The sequence below is a fragment of the Phaethon lepturus genome, unplaced genomic scaffold (genome assembly GCF_000687285.1).
Source record: "Phaethon lepturus isolate BGI_N335 unplaced genomic scaffold, ASM68728v1 scaffold1214, whole genome shotgun sequence".
Classification (NCBI taxonomy): Eukaryota; Metazoa; Chordata; class Aves; order Phaethontiformes; family Phaethontidae; genus Phaethon; species Phaethon lepturus.
In genome coordinates, this window is record NW_010536788.1 from 69,624 (window position 1) to 89,664 (window position 20,041).

The 20,041-nt window shown below is 36.0% G+C and overlaps 1 protein-coding gene across 1 annotated transcript in view; it reads right to left on the minus strand.

Moving 5' to 3' along the window:
• Positions 1 to 2,411: 2,411 nt before the first annotated feature.
• Positions 2,412 to 20,041, minus strand: part of SPAG1 (sperm associated antigen 1) — a 47,633-nt gene continuing 30,003 nt past the window's right edge. The window contains exons 13-19 of the mRNA XM_010286260.1: positions 17,253 to 17,405; positions 12,529 to 12,704; positions 9,564 to 9,705; positions 8,515 to 8,641; positions 5,063 to 5,227; positions 2,700 to 3,077; positions 2,412 to 2,543 (exon numbers count right to left, since the gene is read on the minus strand). Coding sequence (XP_010284562.1) covers positions 2,412 to 2,543; positions 2,700 to 3,077; positions 5,063 to 5,227; positions 8,515 to 8,641; positions 9,564 to 9,705; positions 12,529 to 12,704; positions 17,253 to 17,405 — 1,273 coding nt within the window. The remainder of the gene's footprint in view (positions 2,544 to 2,699; positions 3,078 to 5,062; positions 5,228 to 8,514; positions 8,642 to 9,563; positions 9,706 to 12,528; positions 12,705 to 17,252; positions 17,406 to 20,041) is intronic.

Consider the following 20,041-nt stretch of genomic DNA (forward strand, 5'->3'; position numbering starts at 1 on the left):
TCATTAGGGCTGAGTTTAAGCTGCCTAGCAAAACCTGCCCTCTTACTACTACCTGTTGAAGAGAGACATACTCATGATCAGCTCTTTGCTTTAGAAGATGGGTGACAGCATGGCCAAGTGCTGAGGTTTATATCAGGGGATGTTTGTTATTTAATCTCTTGCTGACTGCATCTGGTGGCAGCTCCCTCCCACCAGCTAGGTAACAGGTTGACTTGCAAACACTGCTGCTGCTCTCCATTTAGAATTTCTTAATGAGGGGTCATTTTAGCTTCCTGATCTGCCTATCTCTGTCATTTTTACCTCCAACTGAGTTAACGTCTTGTTTCAGCTCACGTTCACGCTGGAAGGTATTTTCAGAAAAGGTATCTTCCTAGACTACCGGACAACTTTTACAGTTCTAGTTTAATCGCTAGGGATTGATTAAACTGCTTTAAAATTAATTGTGATACTGTATACCCATCTATGAAAACCCATTTGTCTATTTCCTCATGGATAAATGATTTGTCAAGAACACTCCATTTAAAAATCTCTTGTCTTTTAAAGCCTTTTTGTCTTTTTAATAATGTCTGATTGTCTCCTAAATTTACTAAATTATATTTTTATAATGATTTACTGCTGCAAAGATTCTGATTTTTGTCTTCAGTGTCAAAATGAACTATAGAAATGAGATACGAACTTTAGCTTCTAAGAAGCAGTCTCAACTGCTATCTGAAAAGCTTTTGTGATGTTGTGGCTTTTGACTTTGGCTGTAACTCAACTACAATTGTCAAGCAACTAAGACTATTTTAGAACTACATAGCTGGTTTTTATGCTTTCTTTTCGCAAAGTAACTTTCTCCTAATCCACCTATTTATTAGTAGTACAATCCTCCAACTTATGTTATTAAAACACTCTGAACTCTACTAAATGAAAATAGATTAAGTTTTCTAAACCATGTCAGCAAGTTGCACGCAGACAATGCATCTTCTCTGAACACACTAAACTGCAGTGGAAAAAATGAAAAGATTTTTGCACTAGATTGAAATCACTAACACAGAAATTAGTGGATGTGAACACCTTGCCACCATGACTGAAGAATGAAATCAGCGTTTTGTTGGTGAAGTACCGTCGGTTATGCATAGACTAGATGAGTGGTAGGTCTCTCTTGAACACATGTCAACCTCATAAAAAGAGGACATTTAAAAACAAAAAAACATCAGTTGTACTGACAGTGGTTTAGGAATTAAAAGCCTCATTCATGGCACTCCAAGACAAAACTCATAATCCACATCAGAATTATAAGCCTAAAGAGTGTAGAACTAGAAAGGAGAATTTATAATTGTACTTTTCAGGAAATAAACTTTGTTTTTAATTAATATACACCTGAAAAAAATTTTCATGAGAACAACACTCTTAATGGTATTTCTGCAGTGCTAGTGAGTTTGATATACATTTATATCACACATGCAAAGGCGGCATTAGGGTATTTGAAAAATTTAAAAGCTTCATCTTGAAAAAAGGAGCTTTGTCAGAATTAAATATAAAACATAAGTACTGCCTGGAAAAAATAAAATCATACTGATTCACAGAATGGTTTTACTTTCAGCTTTATAAACATGTCTGTAAACAGAAATAGTGGTGTTTTAAATCATCTGATTACAAAACTCACAGTTAAATATTTTATTGCTAAGTGCAGCCACTCGATCTCCTGCTTACCACTGTCACTTCAAAAGTCATGCAAACCAGCGGTCCTTCCACACACACAGAAAAAAAATCTCTGTGCACTAAAAACTACTCGCTTGTTAATAATTTTAAAAACATACCCATTTATTTAACAAGTATTTTGATCCAAAGTGTTCCATGACAAGCTGATAGATTATTCACTCACCTTTGCTGCTAAGCTAAGCTGTACTGCACAAAAAATATTTAAATCTGTTTTGTATAGACCAGGGATAGTGAAGAAACAGTTTATCTGAAAAATGTTAATACTTTTTGTAAACTCGTTTTAGCAACGCTAACTGACCCGTTTATCTTGAAGGCAATTCTTTATCACAAGAACATACAACTCACAAAATGATGTAACAAGCAATGACTAAAAGTGTATTATCTATTGTACCATCAAGACACTTCACATTATATATATAATGCAAGATTTTTTTATATATATAATTAACACAATCTAAATAAAATTAGTACGCCAAATAACATGAACCCTGTCACTAAACACAATGACATGCATTCAATTCTAGAGATTAAAAATGTGTACAACTACAAGAGAAAAAGAGCAGCAAGTTTTAAATGTGCATATGCTGTCACAACAAAATAGAATTCAACAGTCCGGGTAAAGACCCATTTCAACCCATGCAAGTCTGCAGAGTTCATACATCCATTATGAACATGAACTATGCATGCAATTAATAAATTTTAACTTCTTAAAGTTCATAAACCTTTTTAAGGCTCTCAAGATCTTCCAAAGAGTACTGATGATTCTGGTTTTCTGAAAGTATGTCAAACAGTTGCTGAACCTGTTCTTTTTCGGTTTTGCTAAGAAGGGCCAGCACCACCTGAAAAAAACAGATTATTTTATAATCAGCACAGATCGGTTGAAAATCATAGTATTTGACAAAGATACAAAATCAGTGTATCATTTCCTTTTAAGAGATGAAAATTTCATTTACGTTTCTGTTCAACTGAAGTAAGCATTCTATCTAGGTTCTTACCTTAAATCTTTCTGCTTTGCTTAAGTAGAAAAGGTGCTGATATACAAGGCCAGGATCTTTTCCAACTACATAATATTCCAACGACTGGATAAAGATCAAAAGGATTTCTCCTTCGAGTTTGTTACTTAGCAGCATTGGCAATTTTTCTGGATCAGTAATTGTTAAAAGATCTGCACAAGCAGCTTTATCCTTATTGGTATTCACTGCATTTATAATCTGACCAAAGTCATAAGCATTAGATGGTTCAGAAATGTGCAGTTTCTCAGAGGTCTGCAGTGGCACACACTTTTGAACTGCTTCCTTAGAAGTAAAATGATCAGTCACAACATCTTCTGATGTAGCAAACTCTCTCTCTTCCTGTTCATCAGATTCAGTCACCTTCATAAAGAAAACGGCAACAAATCATTTTAGTGTGGACATACAGATAACCTGAAGCTTCATAAACTGCATGGATATATCCATCAATAATGTCACTAAATTAAAGTTAGCATTTTATTCTTCATAAAAGAAAGGCACCTAATTTCTTTTATGTCCTACCTCCCCCCAGAATAGTACCTCTCTAATTCATCTTTAAATGTTTGTAGTCAAAAGTGTGTATTTCACGTTTCCTTTCACTGCTTGGCACTTTGCTGTAGAAAGACACCTGAAGACCACTGGGAGAAAGCTAAGGAGGACTGTATACATATGTTAAATGTGAAGCTGTAGAAGACAAGCAGAACTGAAGTCCAGTCACCAGATACCCATGTTTCATTTCACTGCTGTGCCTTCAGAATAGTACAGGTATACAGCAGCTGTCTCAGGTTGCTGTTGGGAGTCTCGCTGTGGAAGGAGAAAGCTCAGCATGGTCTAACTGCCTGAATACCCACTTAACTCCTCCAGAGTTTGCAGCCTGTATCGATTTTTGTGAACCAGTTGCTAGAAAATTTACCATGGGTTCAACTACATTTGCTAAAATCCATTTGAAGTTATCAAGAGCTGTGGAATTAGTATAAACTGACTAAAATTCATTGAATGGGGTCTTGCCAAGTTTTCTGGAAAGTCTGAAGACGCTGTACTGCATAGTACAGTGTTGTGCTGGGAGGTAGATCAGCCATCTTTGGAAAATACTGCTTCAGGCTTATAGTCATTTTGTTCTGTTTTTTCAACAACCCTTAGTATCAAGAGAGAAATCCTCACTGTCATATATGATTATAGCTTGATTAAAATGGAGTAACAATGATAAATCCCAGTTTCTAATCAAGTTTTCCTTACTTTTATTTGCAGTCATTTTCATAGAACTACGTTGTACTACAGCAGATAAGACAAGGAAGGCTTCCTAAAGGGGGCAGCTGTAATGATGATCGCAAACATAAATGCTTCCTGCCCCACCCCTGGAAAAATTGCCACTGCCAGTAATGTAGTTAGCTGGTCTCTGAACAATGCAGTCACTTCCCAAATCCCCTCTAAACACTTGCCAGGTCCCTTTGTTTGTCACAACTCAGAGCTTAACCAACACTATACCCGGCTTATGCCAGTTACATAAAATCCCATGAACTCGTGACAATGTGAAGTGTTTCAATAAAACAAATTGTGTCTATATTAGTAACTGCAGTTTCTATCATACCACCATTTTGAAATTACATGATCAAATTACAGTATCACTGTATAACAGTGTACAGACTGATAAACTATGTATTTTAGCAATATATTTTAAACTGAGAAGTCAAACACACACACGCAAACCCCCCCCATTCTTAAAGGACCAGCAAAGTTACAGTCCAAAAACATCAGATGACTGAGAAAATCCTTTCATCACCTAAATCTACCCAGAACTCTGAAAGGCTCACATTTTGATCCAATACATAGCATTACATCATGTATTCCTTTTCTAAGATCCTACAGATATTTTACCCATACTCTTGCTCTTTAAGAGAAGGTTTCATTCTCAGACCAGTAACTTTACTACTGGCACAAGAACAGCCAGCATGCCTGCCGACAATGAACCTTTGCCAGCACAGCCCCAGAGGCTTCCCGAGCAGCACAGACTTTAAAAGCAAAACTGCTATTTGACAGCTGCATTCTGTAAAACAGCTTTTGTTTATGAAGAGCATATCCTCAAGTTTACTGCCATCTAAGTGTACTTTCTTCCATTTCTGCTGTGGTTCTGAATACACTTAAAAGCAGTCCAAGCTTTACTATAGAAGGTAAGGGACGCAAAACATATCATATGCAAGAATCCTCCAATTCGCCATCAAAATAACAAGAAAAATACAACTCCACCCAAAAAAGGTGTAGAGCTAACAAGTGTAAAACCAAAGTTTTAATATTATCTCTTCGAATGCGTGGCTTCTGTATTGCCCGCTTTTAAAAATGAACAGGTATACCTCTTGTATGGTTATTTTCTTCCTTTGCTTTTGCTGTCCACCAACTACAGCACCGCTGTCAAGGTTGAGCAGTTGGGTTACCTCCTCTAGCTCCTTTTTTGCTTCAAGAACATTTGGATCTATTAGAAGTACTCTGTTGAAATCATCAACACTGGCTTCGTAATTCTGTAAGTAGAAGGGAAAATTTTTTTTCTCCATAAACGCACCACTAGAAAAATTAATTGAAACTACTATACTGTCCTTTACAACTAAGAAAAATAAAAATGCTAGATCTTGACATTAAGTAGGAAAAAAATAATCTAAATACAGATAGTGTCATTTCACTGGATGGGAAAAAAGGAAACTGAGGATGAGTGCAAGTTAGTATTTTGCAACTAAATACTTCTGTATTAAATATGTAATATGACATTGTTTATTCTAAGAAACATATTACCTGTATCAGAGAACAGATTATTGAAGCTTGCTGCTTTTAAGCATAATTGCTTACAGTGTAACACTTCCTCAAGATGAATATAACGTGAGACCATCAACAGTCTGCGTACTTGCTTTGCCAATAAAAGAAGAGTTAAACTAAGCTTAGATTAAAAATATACCTAATCTTCCTGGGCTTCAAGCCATAGACCATCTCTTACAGTTTAAGAAGTGAAATTTTTGGTTACACTTGAGAAGACTGGGATTACATTATGAACTCTGGCATAAACAACAGGATTAGAAGGACAAACACAGTGATAGAGTGGTATTAGGACACAGTTCCTCAAATCATCAGCCTTGTCATTTGTTTCATGTTTTTATTTGAAATTTTGTCATTAGGAATTATGATTTTTTAGACTAAATCTTCTAGAAAGACGAAGTTAATAGCATCAATTCTAAGGAAGACTGGAATATCACATTCAAAAAATCAAGACACCTTGAGGGCTGGAGTATCAAAAATAAGGATGAAATGTAACAGTAAACAGTAAAAGACCATGCAGACAGTAAAAGATCAACATAACATTATTGTGTGAGGGACCTAATATTTCTTCTGCTCCCAAGCAGTATCATAAGGTTACTATAAGTCATTCATATTATCATGAAAAAAATCCTCATGTACCAGCCCAGGTATTTCCTCAGCATCTCAACTGTAATAAAAGCACTAGTGTACACGTCACTCGTATTCTCCTTCCTACGTGGAGTATTTTGTTGAATACCAATGACCAGTATTCAAGGTGCAGAGACATTACAGCAAGTCTGCAAGTGAACTGAAGTCTGCTACGTCATTAAAAAAGAGTGAAAGAACTAAAATTACTTAGCCTTAGCAAATGAATGCAGAAAGGAGGCAGATTGCTTTCCCCAAAAAACAGGTACTAATTAAGCTAAACCATTTGAATTACAGATGTGAAGATTCACAGCTACAGAGAAACGAGATTCTGGAATAGGCTTCTGAAAATTATCACAAGGGCCAGCAAACAACCAGCCCTCCTGGATTTAAAACTGCAGCCTGCCAGACTTCTCAACAAAAAATCACGAAATATTGTTGTACCCAATGCAAGAGGCTGGACTGCCAGCTGTAGAAGATGTGGTCCGGGGTCCTGTGTCCTATGTTATTGGCCTAATTCATCATACCAGCATGATTTTTTCCTGATCTTCCCTTAACTACATCTCAGTAAAAAAACCCCTCATTTACTACACTAAATTCCACTGCAGTCTTTGTGGTTAAATATCTGGATATTTATATACAAATAACACTTCCCAGCTTAGTTAGGTCTTTTCCAAACTACATGCTTTTAGCTCTTAAAATCTTTCATTACAGAGTCATGTATCAACCTCAAATAATTTCTGTTGCTTTCTCTGGTTTTACAAATCACTCACATCCCTGGAATTAGCATTAAATCCAACCACAGCAAAACATTTTGGGAGTCCCCAGCTCAGACTGTTCTGAAGGAATCCATGAACAGTATGTTTCAGATTATGACTTCAATAATAGAAAAACAGTATTTTTTTTCCCTTACCTGGTATTAATAATCTGTAAACTTATGTAGCAGAAGTTATTTCACCAATTCTTGACGTTCTTCACTAGTGTGTAATTCCCTTTTTTTGACTGGTAGAATCACTATATACCTTTGCTCACATTCATACTAATTCTTTATCAACTTCTACAACATAAGTTTACAGATTATTAATACCAGGTAGCTTGGTAAAGTTGCAGAAAAGTTTTTACACAAAATTAAGACTTTTCACTTCTCTGAAAATTAATCAAAGGAAAATTTCATAGCTACTGTAAGAGAGGAACAAGTTTACCACAGGAACCATGGGATCTTTTTTGTTTTAAGACTTGCATTTGGAATTATAGCACAGGATGAGAACAGGTTAGTATACTGCTACACACAAACAGGTTGTCTTCAGGTGATTTATAAGCTGAGAGACAATCATGAATTTTTTTGTTAAGGCATCAAACATAATGGAGGTCTGAGTATTCATTTGATGGACATTGCGGGAACTTGGTGTATGCTTGGAGTGATCACCTCCAGTTACAAAGAGCAACATGAGAGAAAGCGCTTAAGATGCTTGTTTAAAGACACTTCTAAAATTTAATACAAAGTAGACAATGACAGCTGCCACCATGAGCCAACAGAAGTGACAAGCTGATCATTCAATACCAGGTAAGAGCTGACAGGTAGGGTAAGGATTGCTATGAAAGAATTCGGAAGTGGAGAGGCTAATTAACATCACCGAAGAAGGGGAACCAACAGAGGGATTGACAAAAGGAACAACATGGTTCGTGATACAACATGAGATCTGCAGTCACATTCAGGATGAATATGAGCAATGTAAGTCTGCATTTATGAAGATAAGGTAAGAGGATATTCAGAAACAACAGTGTGTAAGATGAGCACAGTACAGACACCACCATGTAGATGGAAAGTAAACGGTTGAGCCCCCATGCTGTCCACAGAGTGAGAAAGTACATTACTGACAAAGGTTCATAACGTGTTTGGAGAAGGAAGAGAGCGAGAATGAAGATAATTAAAACCCTGTTTTAATAGGACAAGCACTCAAATATGAGCAGATGCCAAAAGCTTGAGATTTTAGTTTGAACAGATGAAGACAGACTTGGAGAGAATCCATTTGTCATCAGCAAAGACACAGTGAACACCTTGACAGAAAAAAGAGTACGATATCCAGAAGAATATTAGAACATTAGAGTTGAAACTTGCTTAACCAACCTCCCATCAAGCCTCATTTATTCCTATATTCTTGTATTTTCTCAAATTATTACATGTGAACATGCAGGGTTTTATGTTGCAGAAATATTTATATAATATTTTATGTATACCTAATGCTCTACAAAGTAATAAATCATCAGCACTGCATACTTTCTATTCACCCATCAACTACAACTACCTGATTGCCTTTGAAGAGGATAAGCAAGTTTAGAAGTGCTTAAGAATACCTGCCATGTTCTTTTTCCTCACCTGTAATCCTTTGTACGCTAGTGCTCTTCTATAAAAAGCTTTAATATTAGAATCTTCTATCTGAAGAACATGATCACAATCCTGCTTAGCCTCTTCATATTTATACAGTTTCAAGTAACAGAGAGCTCTAACACAGAAAAACAGAATACACTGCAATATAAGTAAATTCTACAGTGCTGTAGTGCCAACAGTAACTGACTCATAAATGTTAATTACAATACTTCACACAATTCAATCTCAGTGTGGTATTTTTTAAAGTACATGAAAACTAGTAAGTATTAATAACATCACTGGGTGGATTTAGAGATGGCCAATTCCTGCAATAAAAGTCACAATTCAAGTATGAATTCAGGACGATATGAAAGTATTTTGAAGTCAGGCAGATATGTAAATATTTTGAAAGTAAAGCCTATGTTAGTGTAATGTGATAGTATCATAATGGATGTAGTATAGATTTTATACAGCCATTCTGGGTAAAAACGTGCTCTAGATTAAATAAGCAATACTGCTTTCTGCACCTAATTATTACTTGGAAGTCTCCCATTCAAGTAGTGGCCTAATCAAATCCTTCTTAGTTTGTGACAGCTGATAAGATTACAGCATAAAGAATTATGCTACAGAATTAGGTCAACCTTTAAAATAATGCTGTTGTATGACCATGTTCCTGCTTTATTTTCTCAAAATGTACATCTTCACTGAACTATTACTCTTCATATTTGAGATACAGCTACTGCAAGTTAGTTTTAAACTAAAATCATACCAGTATTCTCAACAAATGCTGCAAAATTCTACGCTAATTGTAACTTTTACTATTGCTTACTCTATTTATATGAAGATTTTAAGATATGTATCAAGTAACATTAATACTTGCTCCCCTTGGAAAAAATGCAGTTTAACAAAAAATCCATTTTGTTATTAAAAACACTCATCAAGTAGAAAAAAAAACCTTCTTTTAAAACAGTAACTGAAGTGATGCAAAATCGCTATTTGCACTGAGAATATATAACTATTGTTATCCCACAAAGTGGGGTTAGACTTTGGATCTTTACCTGTTAGTGTAGATCGTACATTCCTTGGTATTTAACTTCATGCATTCGCTGTATTTATTTACAGCTTCTTCATATTTACCCTTTTTTACAAAATCATTCCCTTCATTTTTTAGTGTCTTGAACTCCTCCTCAGCTTTCTCACCTACATTACAAAAGGATCACAGTGTTATATAAGAAGGTCGGTTCATTAAGGGTAGCGGAATAATCTACCCAGACTAAGAATAAATGCCTGGCATCTGGAGTATCTACTGGTCTGCACATTGCCATTTCTGTCCCTGATCTTCCTGCTGCTCTAAGAGAGGCATAAACTACCATACATACATTTGGCACAACACATACTTCCCCATGCACGAGGGTAACTATTTTGCTGAAAATAATGGGAATGCAACAGACAGCTCTACATTTTCACTTTCTTCTGTCTACCCCTTCTGTGTGGTAGAGAGGGACTATGTATCTCCACTGAGATACCAGTTTTATTTACAATGGTGGAGATTTAATCAGCGGGACTAAAGGCCTTCTAGATCTCCACCACACCAAGGTGGCCATAATTTGATCTAATAGTCTTTCTACAAGCAGCTATCACAATTATTATGCTAAACTGACAATGACAGACAAATCATCACATCAGTCATATTCTGTTAATAAGTATTTATAAAAGATGCTTCAAGGAACCTTAAAATACCTAACTTATTTTATATTAACATAATTATATATATATATAACATAATATAACAATATTAACTAATATTGTTTTTTTCCACAGTTGTCTTTCCTTCCAAACTCCACATCATTTGTTGCATATGCTTCTGGGTTAGACTACAGTTTTTAACTATGTTTGCAGAGGAAATCCTGACTGCAGTTTCATGTTTCTGTCATGAGCAAACACTAATTAGTAACAGAGCTCTAAGCCAATTGTAATGGAAAAATCTACTTTTTGTACCTTGCTAAAGAATATAAGTCCCTTCCCAAGCTTCAGGTTTTAAACACTGTATATAACCAGATAATTCTAATCAATAATTAAACTCTCTGAGTTCTTTTATAAAAACACGGCAGTATCCTATGCCAGAAAACTACACATGGACTTGAGGAAAGAATTAAGTAACAACAAGAAACCAGAAAAGGCTTATGCAAGAAATACAACTAAACTATAACTCCAGTTGTAAGACACAAAACCCAACAGACAATTGTTGCAAAATAGTGTCAGTCAACAATGAGGTTTAACTACTGCCTGAACATTATTGCTGGCACGCTTCCGGCACCGAGCGGAACACAGTGAGTGTACTAGATCACCGGTCAGGTCCCACTGATTTAGTACAGGCCCAAGAAGGCAACCACAACCTTAGAGTCAGCCGTCAGTGACGAAAAGGTTACAGAGTCTTCATTCAATATTTCTAAGAACAAAGCCTAACCAAAGCCCAGTCTGAAATAGATTGAGACATGTTTTGCGTCAAAATGCCGCAGAGCACACTTGATGAAGATGGTGATGGACAGTTTCATTAATTTTCACAACAGGCTAAGTATGACCACTGGTGCTCTCAGGAGCCACTTACCTGTGTACTTTTCAATATGATGATCTTAAAATTCTCTGTCTTAACAAAGTTACACAAGGTTATATAGATCCAAAGTTACTACTTCGAAGGTTTAAATAGGTTGGTTATACATTGAAATAAAAAAATCAAACAAGTTGTATTCCTTAATAACGGAAAAAGCCTGAAGTACAACCAGTACAACAAAAAGCACTTTTCAAACTAAGCGTTTACGTTTAATAGCAATAATTCTGCAAGATATCAGTTTTCTACTTCATTTTAAAAAACCCAGAAATTAAACTGTTGCTGCCCAATCCTTAAGAGTGATGAATCAGTAATGACATGTACTGACAACTGCAATGAAAATACTTGTCATTGGACCTTTTAAAAACTAGAGTAAAATTTTTATCAATTTAATTGAGCTTAAATTATACATCAACATGCCTCCTGTTTCTTAAACGAAAAACAATTCTCTGTAGCATTACTGAAGATAACCCTATCACTGCTACATATTTGGCCAGCAAGCCAGTTAGGCATTGCAGCCTCCCTGAGTTAATCAAGGGGAGATTATCTTCAGCACTACTTTATATTGAAATAAACTCAAAACCGACTAAGGGTCAAGTAAAAGCAAAAAATTATACAGTTAAGGTCTTTGCAAAAAGAATGTTTAATGTCAATAAAAACTGAATCAGAAAGTTTCCTTCACCTGATTTACTGCAGGAGAAAAACAGAAACTGCAATGAAGGGGAAAAAAATCAGGAGGGAAAAAAGTGTCCTACAGCAGTTAAGCACTCAGAGCTTATGTGTAAACAAGTCCAGAACTAATATCTTTGAAAAGTGACTACTAAATGGCTGCTGTCAAAGTTAGAATGCATCATTAAAAAAAAAACAACAACAACAAAAAAAAAAACCAGAAATGTTCTTCTATAGCCCATTTCACCAACTGCTGGCCACCCAAAAGTCTACCTTCCCTTTCTGCTCTGAAGAGCTAAGTAACGCTTTCATGAACAATTAAATGACAGCTACAGATTATGCAGCTGATTATGTTACTGAGGTTGGGTGTTTGTTTGGGTGGTGTTTTTTTGGTGGAAAACTGTTATAACTGTAGTATGATGTCAGGAAAACCAGTGATACTTGTGATAAGATGCAATATACTGCTGATTAGAATTTCTGCTATGTTTTCTTTTATTTTATATAACTTCAGAAATCACGTGCTGCAAACTACATCATTTGGCTTAAAAAAAATTAACCGTTAACTGTGGCTCCATAAAACACATTGAACCAAATCACATAAGTGACTGTCATCTAACCTAGATTTTCACAAAGATCTCTGATAAATATTTTCTAAAGCAGGTTCTTTGACATTATTAAATCATATTCCATTTTTCAATTAAAACTGTTTTCTTTTTTGTAAATATATTTCCATTAGTTATACATACGATTCATCTGCAACTGTTCTTCTCTGTTGGTATCTGTAGTAGTTCTTGGCTTATTCTCTGAAGTAAAGTTTCCTCCATCCCACCTGTGTAGCTGAGCAGCAACTGGGACAACTGGAATTGGTGGCAGTTTCTCCCTCCAGCTGGGACCATCCTGATCTATTAAAGTCTTTGTTATTCTGAAAGAGAAAAGCCCCACCAACATGACTCACACCCAAATTAAATAATGCAATCTCCCAATTTTTCAAAAAACAGACCAATTATCCTTAACACTAATTTAAAAAAAGATTGCCACAGCAGTCAAAGGTATCACACTCATTTAAGATTTAGGCTTTTTCCCCTTTTTAGAGTATTTATGCTAGCATTTAGAAGACAAGAAACTGACTTCAGTATGATCTGTAAATATTTAAGCAAATGACTGATTTTGCAACTAAGCTCTAAATGCTGCCTACCACATGCATAAATAAGTAGGAAAAAAATGATGCATTTATTTTGTTTACTTTTCTCAGCTGTTCATAGGTGTTATTTGTAACAAGTGTAGAGTACAATATCCTCAGACGAAGTGTGGTACCTAAATTTGTCGATGTCAAATGAAACCTCTTATACAACAATTCTTTAAATAATCAATGCAGGTCACAGAGTAGGTATTAAGGTGCATTTTAGAGAACAGTCAGAGATTCGGTAATCAATCACTCTTTACCCCCATTTAAAAAAGCAAAGAAAATACATTAAAACTGTTTAGTCTTTCTTAAACCAACACATATTGTGTGTGTGTATATATGTCAACCATTTCCGTACGTGACAAGTTCAATCCAAAATCCATTCAACTGGAGGCTTCCCATTGCTGTGATACATTTTGGAGAAAGACCTAAGTAAACATAATGGTTAAAGCCATACAAGACTTCATGGTTCCATTACAATTTTTGCAGGTTTTTTTTTTTTTAAACAAACAAATATGAATCAGTTATGAGAATAATAGTGAGATAAACATCTTCTAATCTCAAAATGCACTTAAGAGCCAAGTTCAGCTGGTGATAAGTCTAATATCTACTTTAACAAAGGAAAATTCTGAATTGAGTAGTAAAGCAAGTCACATCGATACTATCTACAAATTTCAGGTCTACTGGCTATTAGGTCCATTTCCACCTAACACAGGTGTAAAAAATACACTACATGAATACACATCCAAAAAAAAATTAAGAACCTCAAATGTGACACAAAGATTGAAATAAAACTAACATAAATTACCCAATCAAGTTTTCTTCCTTAGTTTGTTTTCTTTTTAAATATTTTAATAACAGCTATAAAACAAAACAAATACAAGCCTCAGTATAATACTATGGCAGCACAGTCAGAGCACTCAGGACCACATTCTTTTCCCATTAGGGTCTGATAGAAAAACCAATACAAGAAGCAGCACCTGTTCTAAACTTCTTTATTGTAAAACAGAAATTACCAAAATATTTTAAAGAATGATATACACTAAAAAGGATGCATTAAACATACTGTTTCTTACCAGATTTTTTAACTGAAAGTAAGTTTCTTCATACACAGAATATCACATTTTGTAGTATTACCTAGTTGTTTTACTTGTTTTCTAAGTGAAGAAGAGGAGTATTTTTCTGTGTGTTAGTCGCATATGCCCTTCCTGGGGCTCTCCTCTACTTGTATCGTTACTATCCAGTATTTTATAGGACATACCAACAAATCAGCTTGTCCAGGTTCTATTTTGCTCCAATTTTACTAAAACTTTTTTTTTAAAGATGGTTTGAATTCAGTTGTTAAAAAAAATGTGGCACACCATCATAAATAAAGCCCTAAGATTTACTCAGGTTATTTTATTAGAAAACAAAACTGTACAAATAGTAAAAAGTCAATTCATTATGTTTAGGTGTTTCCCATAGAAAGTAACGGAATAATTCTCCAGCGAACCACGGTCCCATTGACCTCCAGTTTAATTTTTCTCCATTTATCATAATGGGCTTAAAAAGTTGGACAAAAAAACCTGATTTAATTCATCAAAATCAACAGAAAGCATCCTGCAGTGTTTGACGATCAATCGACTTCTTGTAATATAATAATTTAAGAACAGTCTTTTGCAAAAAGGCATACCTGTGTGCCATGGTTAGTTTAAAAAGCACGGGTATCTCATGAAAAAGCTGGGACAAATACACTCATTCCCCACCACCAACACCCTAACTTGACCCAACAATCTTGCAGCTTTGGAGTTTTTAACAAATGTATTTGCACAGTACAGTACTCATACAGGACTTTGTAATGAAAGCTCCCAAACTATCTAATGCAGTTTGCTAACTGATATTAAAGGGCTTGAGACAACTGGAATGAAACTTAAATTTAGTAAATGGAAATGCATAAACAAATAGCCTCACATTAGAGCTTCTGTATCTCTAACAGTGAAAACCAAATAATGAAACACTCAAAAGGAAATCAAAATATACAGTGTAGGAAATTCATGTATGTTCACAACACTAGGAAGATGCCACTAATCAAAAGCATGCTTAAAATGCATTTTCCTGTGACTTGGCTCACACCATCAAAAGAAATAGTCTTTCCAATTTATCTAAAATCACCTCAGCATAACCAATAAGAGACACAATTCAGCATCAGGCTGAATGACTCAGGGAGGTGGTGGAGTCACCATCCCTGGAAGTGTTCAAAGAACGTGTGGATGTGGCACTTCAGGACATGGTTTAGGGGACATGGTGGCGCTGGATTAATGGTTGGACTTGCTGATCTGGAAGGTCCTTTCCAACCTAGTGATTCTGTGATTCTGTGATCATCAAATCAACATGATAAACACTCAAATAAGTGCTTACACTTGTTTTCAGTTGACTTTTCATAAAAATACACACTTACGTTCTTAATTATTTCCTTTTGATTGCAAAATGATCACCCAAAGGCTTTGTATTATCAGGAAAAAGGCTTTATATTAAAAATTCTACTTGTCTTTTATATGAAAATTATTAGAAATATCAGACTGAACACCCATTTGATTCTAAAATTTTTTGAAAGCCTGCTTATTTAGGTAAGTACAGAAAGACAAGCCCTAACACGATTTATCAAACCCACCCTGAGACACAAGTAGGATGATGAGTTTTTCCTGTCACCTTCCTACAGAATCACCATGCAAGTTCCTGCAGGAACTTAAAAACAAAGAAATCCTCCAATAAAAGCAGGTTATTAAGACCTGATAATCCTAATATAAAAAACATTAAATTACATTTTGGGGTTGTCCCTTCAAGTTAAAAGGCAGTAGAGTAACAATCATTTTTGTTAAAATTAATTTTTTAAAGGTCTGTTACTTCAGAAATTAAAATTAATACTTTGATAAACAATTTGTTTAATTCATAAATGATAAAACATTAAAAAATAAATTATAGTAAAAGTTCAATTATGTAGGAGGTCTATGCTTTAGAAACGAAGAATTTGCAAGCAAAAATGAATTACCAGCAGAAGAGAAGAAGGAAGAAGCAGCTGAACTAAGGTGATGGGCTGCCAGGGAGGAAAGAGTAATGAGCAGTGAAAGCTAAAAACATAAGGAAGGCCTAGAGAGGAGAAAAGGAAGAGTGTTAAGGGAAAAAGAGGAAATAAGCTTATTACTACACAAGTTACAAGTCAAGGAGAAACAGGAAAAGAGTATCTGCAGATAAAATAAGCCAAGAAGATTAAAAAAAAAAAAAAGTATAATAGTCACAGATACCAGGACAAATAGTTATCTCACCAGTCCAAGTGCTCTATTATCAGTGTAGATATGGGAGATCAGTAAAAGTTTTTTGTGTTATCAAAAATAAGACTCCTAAAATGATAAAGTGTCATGATCTCCTTTGGCCACCTCTGGTCAAATAAGCAGAATTTAAAATATATTATGGAGTTTTTCATTAAGTAATAATGTAAGTGCTCGTGGCCTTGCCTTAAAAGGAAAAAAAAGGTACTAGATTCCATTGTTACAAGTCGCATGCCTGTGTGCTCCTGCTCAATGATTAATGGCTGTTCTGCTTTCATAATTTTTTTTTTTGCCCATTAAAAGAAAAGAGGAAAGAAAAGGGAATATAAAATCCTATCATTCACGCACTCAAGTACTCACTATGTGTTAATGAGAACACAATTACAACAGTGTGTACACACTAACTTTAACACTATTAAAATGTAATTATAGAAATTGAGAAGTGCCTCTTGGCAGCAAGAATTAGAGGTATTAACACTTAAGTTAAAAATAACATTAAAGTATATTTTTTTACACCTCTAAGCTTTTTAGCCAACCACTGTATCAAGCTACTTCACTGTTTGCACAACTGCAGCAATACTGAAGAATTCACACTTTAACATAAATCTCCAGTTGCCACAGGAAGACTGCTAATATGAAAAGGAAACAGAAATGTCAGAGAAAAGGTATGGACCTTAAAACATTACTTTACATGGTATCAAATACAAGTTAGGAAAGAAAACAAGTTGAAGCACCAGTAAAAAAAGCTCTTAAAATATTACATTTTAAAAACAGAAGGTAACCTACTGTTGGCAGAGGAAATCTGTGAAGCTATGGGAAAACAACTAAATGAAGCAGACAGTGCTCTAGTTATAAGGCACTCATTGTGATGACCATGCCTCTCTGCAGGATACAGAACAGAGGGAGCATGTAAAACATGCAAAATTGAATTCTGTATTTCTATTTGGACTGATATGAGTAGAAAATTTGTAAATGCAGTTACCTATTAGCACTATCATTTGCTGCTTGGATGCTGCTGTCTATTTGTAGGACTGTTTTATAATCAACGTATGCTTGTCGATACCGCTCCATAGACTCATTTGCCATTGCTCGTCGTAGAAGTGGCTTAAGGGAAAATGGCTGAAGCTCCAGAGCTCTGGAGAAAACAGACGAAAAATGCAGGATTAAAACAGAATACCTGAAAAAATATTAATAAAACTATTCTATATATATTCAACTATACGTAACAACTCTGTGATTTCAGATGGTCCTCACAGTAACATAACCAAAGAAAATGGGACCAAGCGGTTTATAGCAACACCGTAAATGACATCCAGTTATGAAATTGTTAGTGCTTTTACTACAACTTACTCAAATCCCTATCTTCCATCTGGAAAATTACTTTCATCACCAAGAAAAGATTAATGTAATGGCAGCTATTTTTCTTAAGTCATGCCTAGATCTACAGGGATTTCAAGTACATAGTGCTTTTGCCTACATGATTTTCAGTTCTTCTTCCCTACGTGGAAGTATGCACGTTAAAAAAAAATTTAGTAAGATGTGAATATATACCTGTCTTCCAGTTTTTGCCTATATTGTCTGTTTACTCTACTGATGGTGTGCCCGGCATGCTGAGCTCAACCCCTGATATTATGCAATCAGAACACCTTCCAAACACCACGTGCTTTTGCAGCAATATGAAGAAGCAGTCCACAAAGGCTTTATTTATTAAGGGCTACCTCTTATAAATCAATGATTCTTGCTAAAGAGAAAAAGGGATAAACTTTGACATACTAAAATTAAGATTAGTCTAGCCAATTACATTTCATAGATTAAAGGGGGCTTATAAGAAAGATGGGGACAGATTTTTTAGCAGGATCTGTAGCCATAGGACAAGGGGTAATGGTTTTAAACTAAAAGAGGGCAGATTTAGACTAGATATAAGGGAAGAATTTTGCACAATGAGGGAGGTGAAACACTGGCACAGGTTGCCCAGAGAGGTGGCAGATGCCTCATCCCTGGCAACATCCCAGGTCAGGTTGGATGGGGCTCTGAGCAACCTGCTCTAGTTGAAGATGACCCTGCTCATTGCAGGTGGGTTAGACTAGATGACCATTAAGGGTCCCTTCCAACCCAAAATTTTTATGGTTCTATAAAGTAGTTCAGGCTGAGAGGTCCCTAGTCCAGCCTTCTCCTACAGGTAGAACCAGTTCTGAGATCAGACAAGGTTGCTCAGGCCTTTATCCAGATGGGCTTTGAAAACCTCCAAAGGAATCTCTGCACAACATCTCCAGGCAACCTGTTGCAATGCCCCACACTGTTCATGGGGAAAAGGCTTCTCCTAACATACAGTTCAAACTTCGTGTGGTTCCATTTTCTGTCGTCTCTTATCCTCTCACAATGCACTGCGAGGAAGAGCCAGGATCCATCCTCTGGATAACCTCCCCATAGGCACTCTCAGGCTGCTGTTAGGACCCCTGGAAGCCATTCTTCTCTAAGCTGAACAAACCCAGCTCCCTTGGCCTCTCCTCTCCAGGCAAGCACTCCAGAGTTCAAAACCACCTCAGTGACACTTCACTGAACTCACTCCAGTTGACCACTATCTTTCTTGCACTGGGGAAGCTAAAAACTGACAGTTATCATAGATGTTGTCTAACAAGTGCTGACTGCAAGGGCATAATCACCTCCCTCCATCCACTGGTGCTCCTGTTTATAAACCCAGGATGTTGCTGTCCTTCTTTGCTGCAACTTGGCTTTGCACCAGTACTCCTCCTAAAGCTAGGGAAACAATGATTTCTAGAATAAACGTTTCCAATTTCCATTTCATAAATATGTCCAGAATTCCTTTTCTCTTCACGTTGCTGAATGCATTTGAAAAAATACAACGCAAAACATCATAGCCCCTACAGAACCTCTGCAAAAATCCTTGACATTCTGTAACTTAGAGGAGTATTAACGCAATGTCAGGTTCCTAACATAGAGAATGAAGAAAAAAACATGCATAAATAAATTTTGCGGAAGACGACACTGCTTGAAGAATAGCAGGGATAGAACACCTCTCCTATGAGGACAGGCTGAGGGAGTTGGGGTTATTCAGCCTGAAGAAGAGAAGGCTCCAGGGAGACCTTATTGCAGCCTGTCAGTACTCAAAGGGGACTTTTAAGAAAGATGGGGACAGACTTTTTAGCAGGGCAGGTTGCAACATGACAAGGGGTAATGGTTTTAAATTGAAAGAGGACAGATTTAGACTGGATATAAGGAAGAAATTTTTCACAATGAGGGTGGTGAAACAGTGGAACACGTTGCCCAGAGAGGTGGTAGATGCCCCATCCCTGGAAACATTCCAGGTCAGGTCAGATGGGGCTCTGAGCAACCTGGTGTAGTTGAAGATGTCCCTGCTCATTGCAGGGGGAGGGGACTAGATGACCTTTAAAGGTCCTTACAACCCAAAGATTCCATGATTCTATGAGCGGGAATGGACAACTGTATTTCCACGGTAGAATGCAAAGGCAATACATCCAGAGACCAAATGACAACAGAGTACTAAATAAATTAACATTAGTGCATAGGAGCTCTATTTCACTCTCTGTAACAAGAATCAAAGGCATTCCAAATCAGAGTCTTGAGACAAAGAGAGACCCAACAGAGGTTTTTGATATACTTCTACGCCCTAAATAGCTAATATTTAATAAATGTTCAATACTTATTTCTATATCATGAATATAAGCACCACACCATTTTTTACTCTGAAATCAAGTAACCTGTTTGTACATCATCCTTTATATTGTGTTG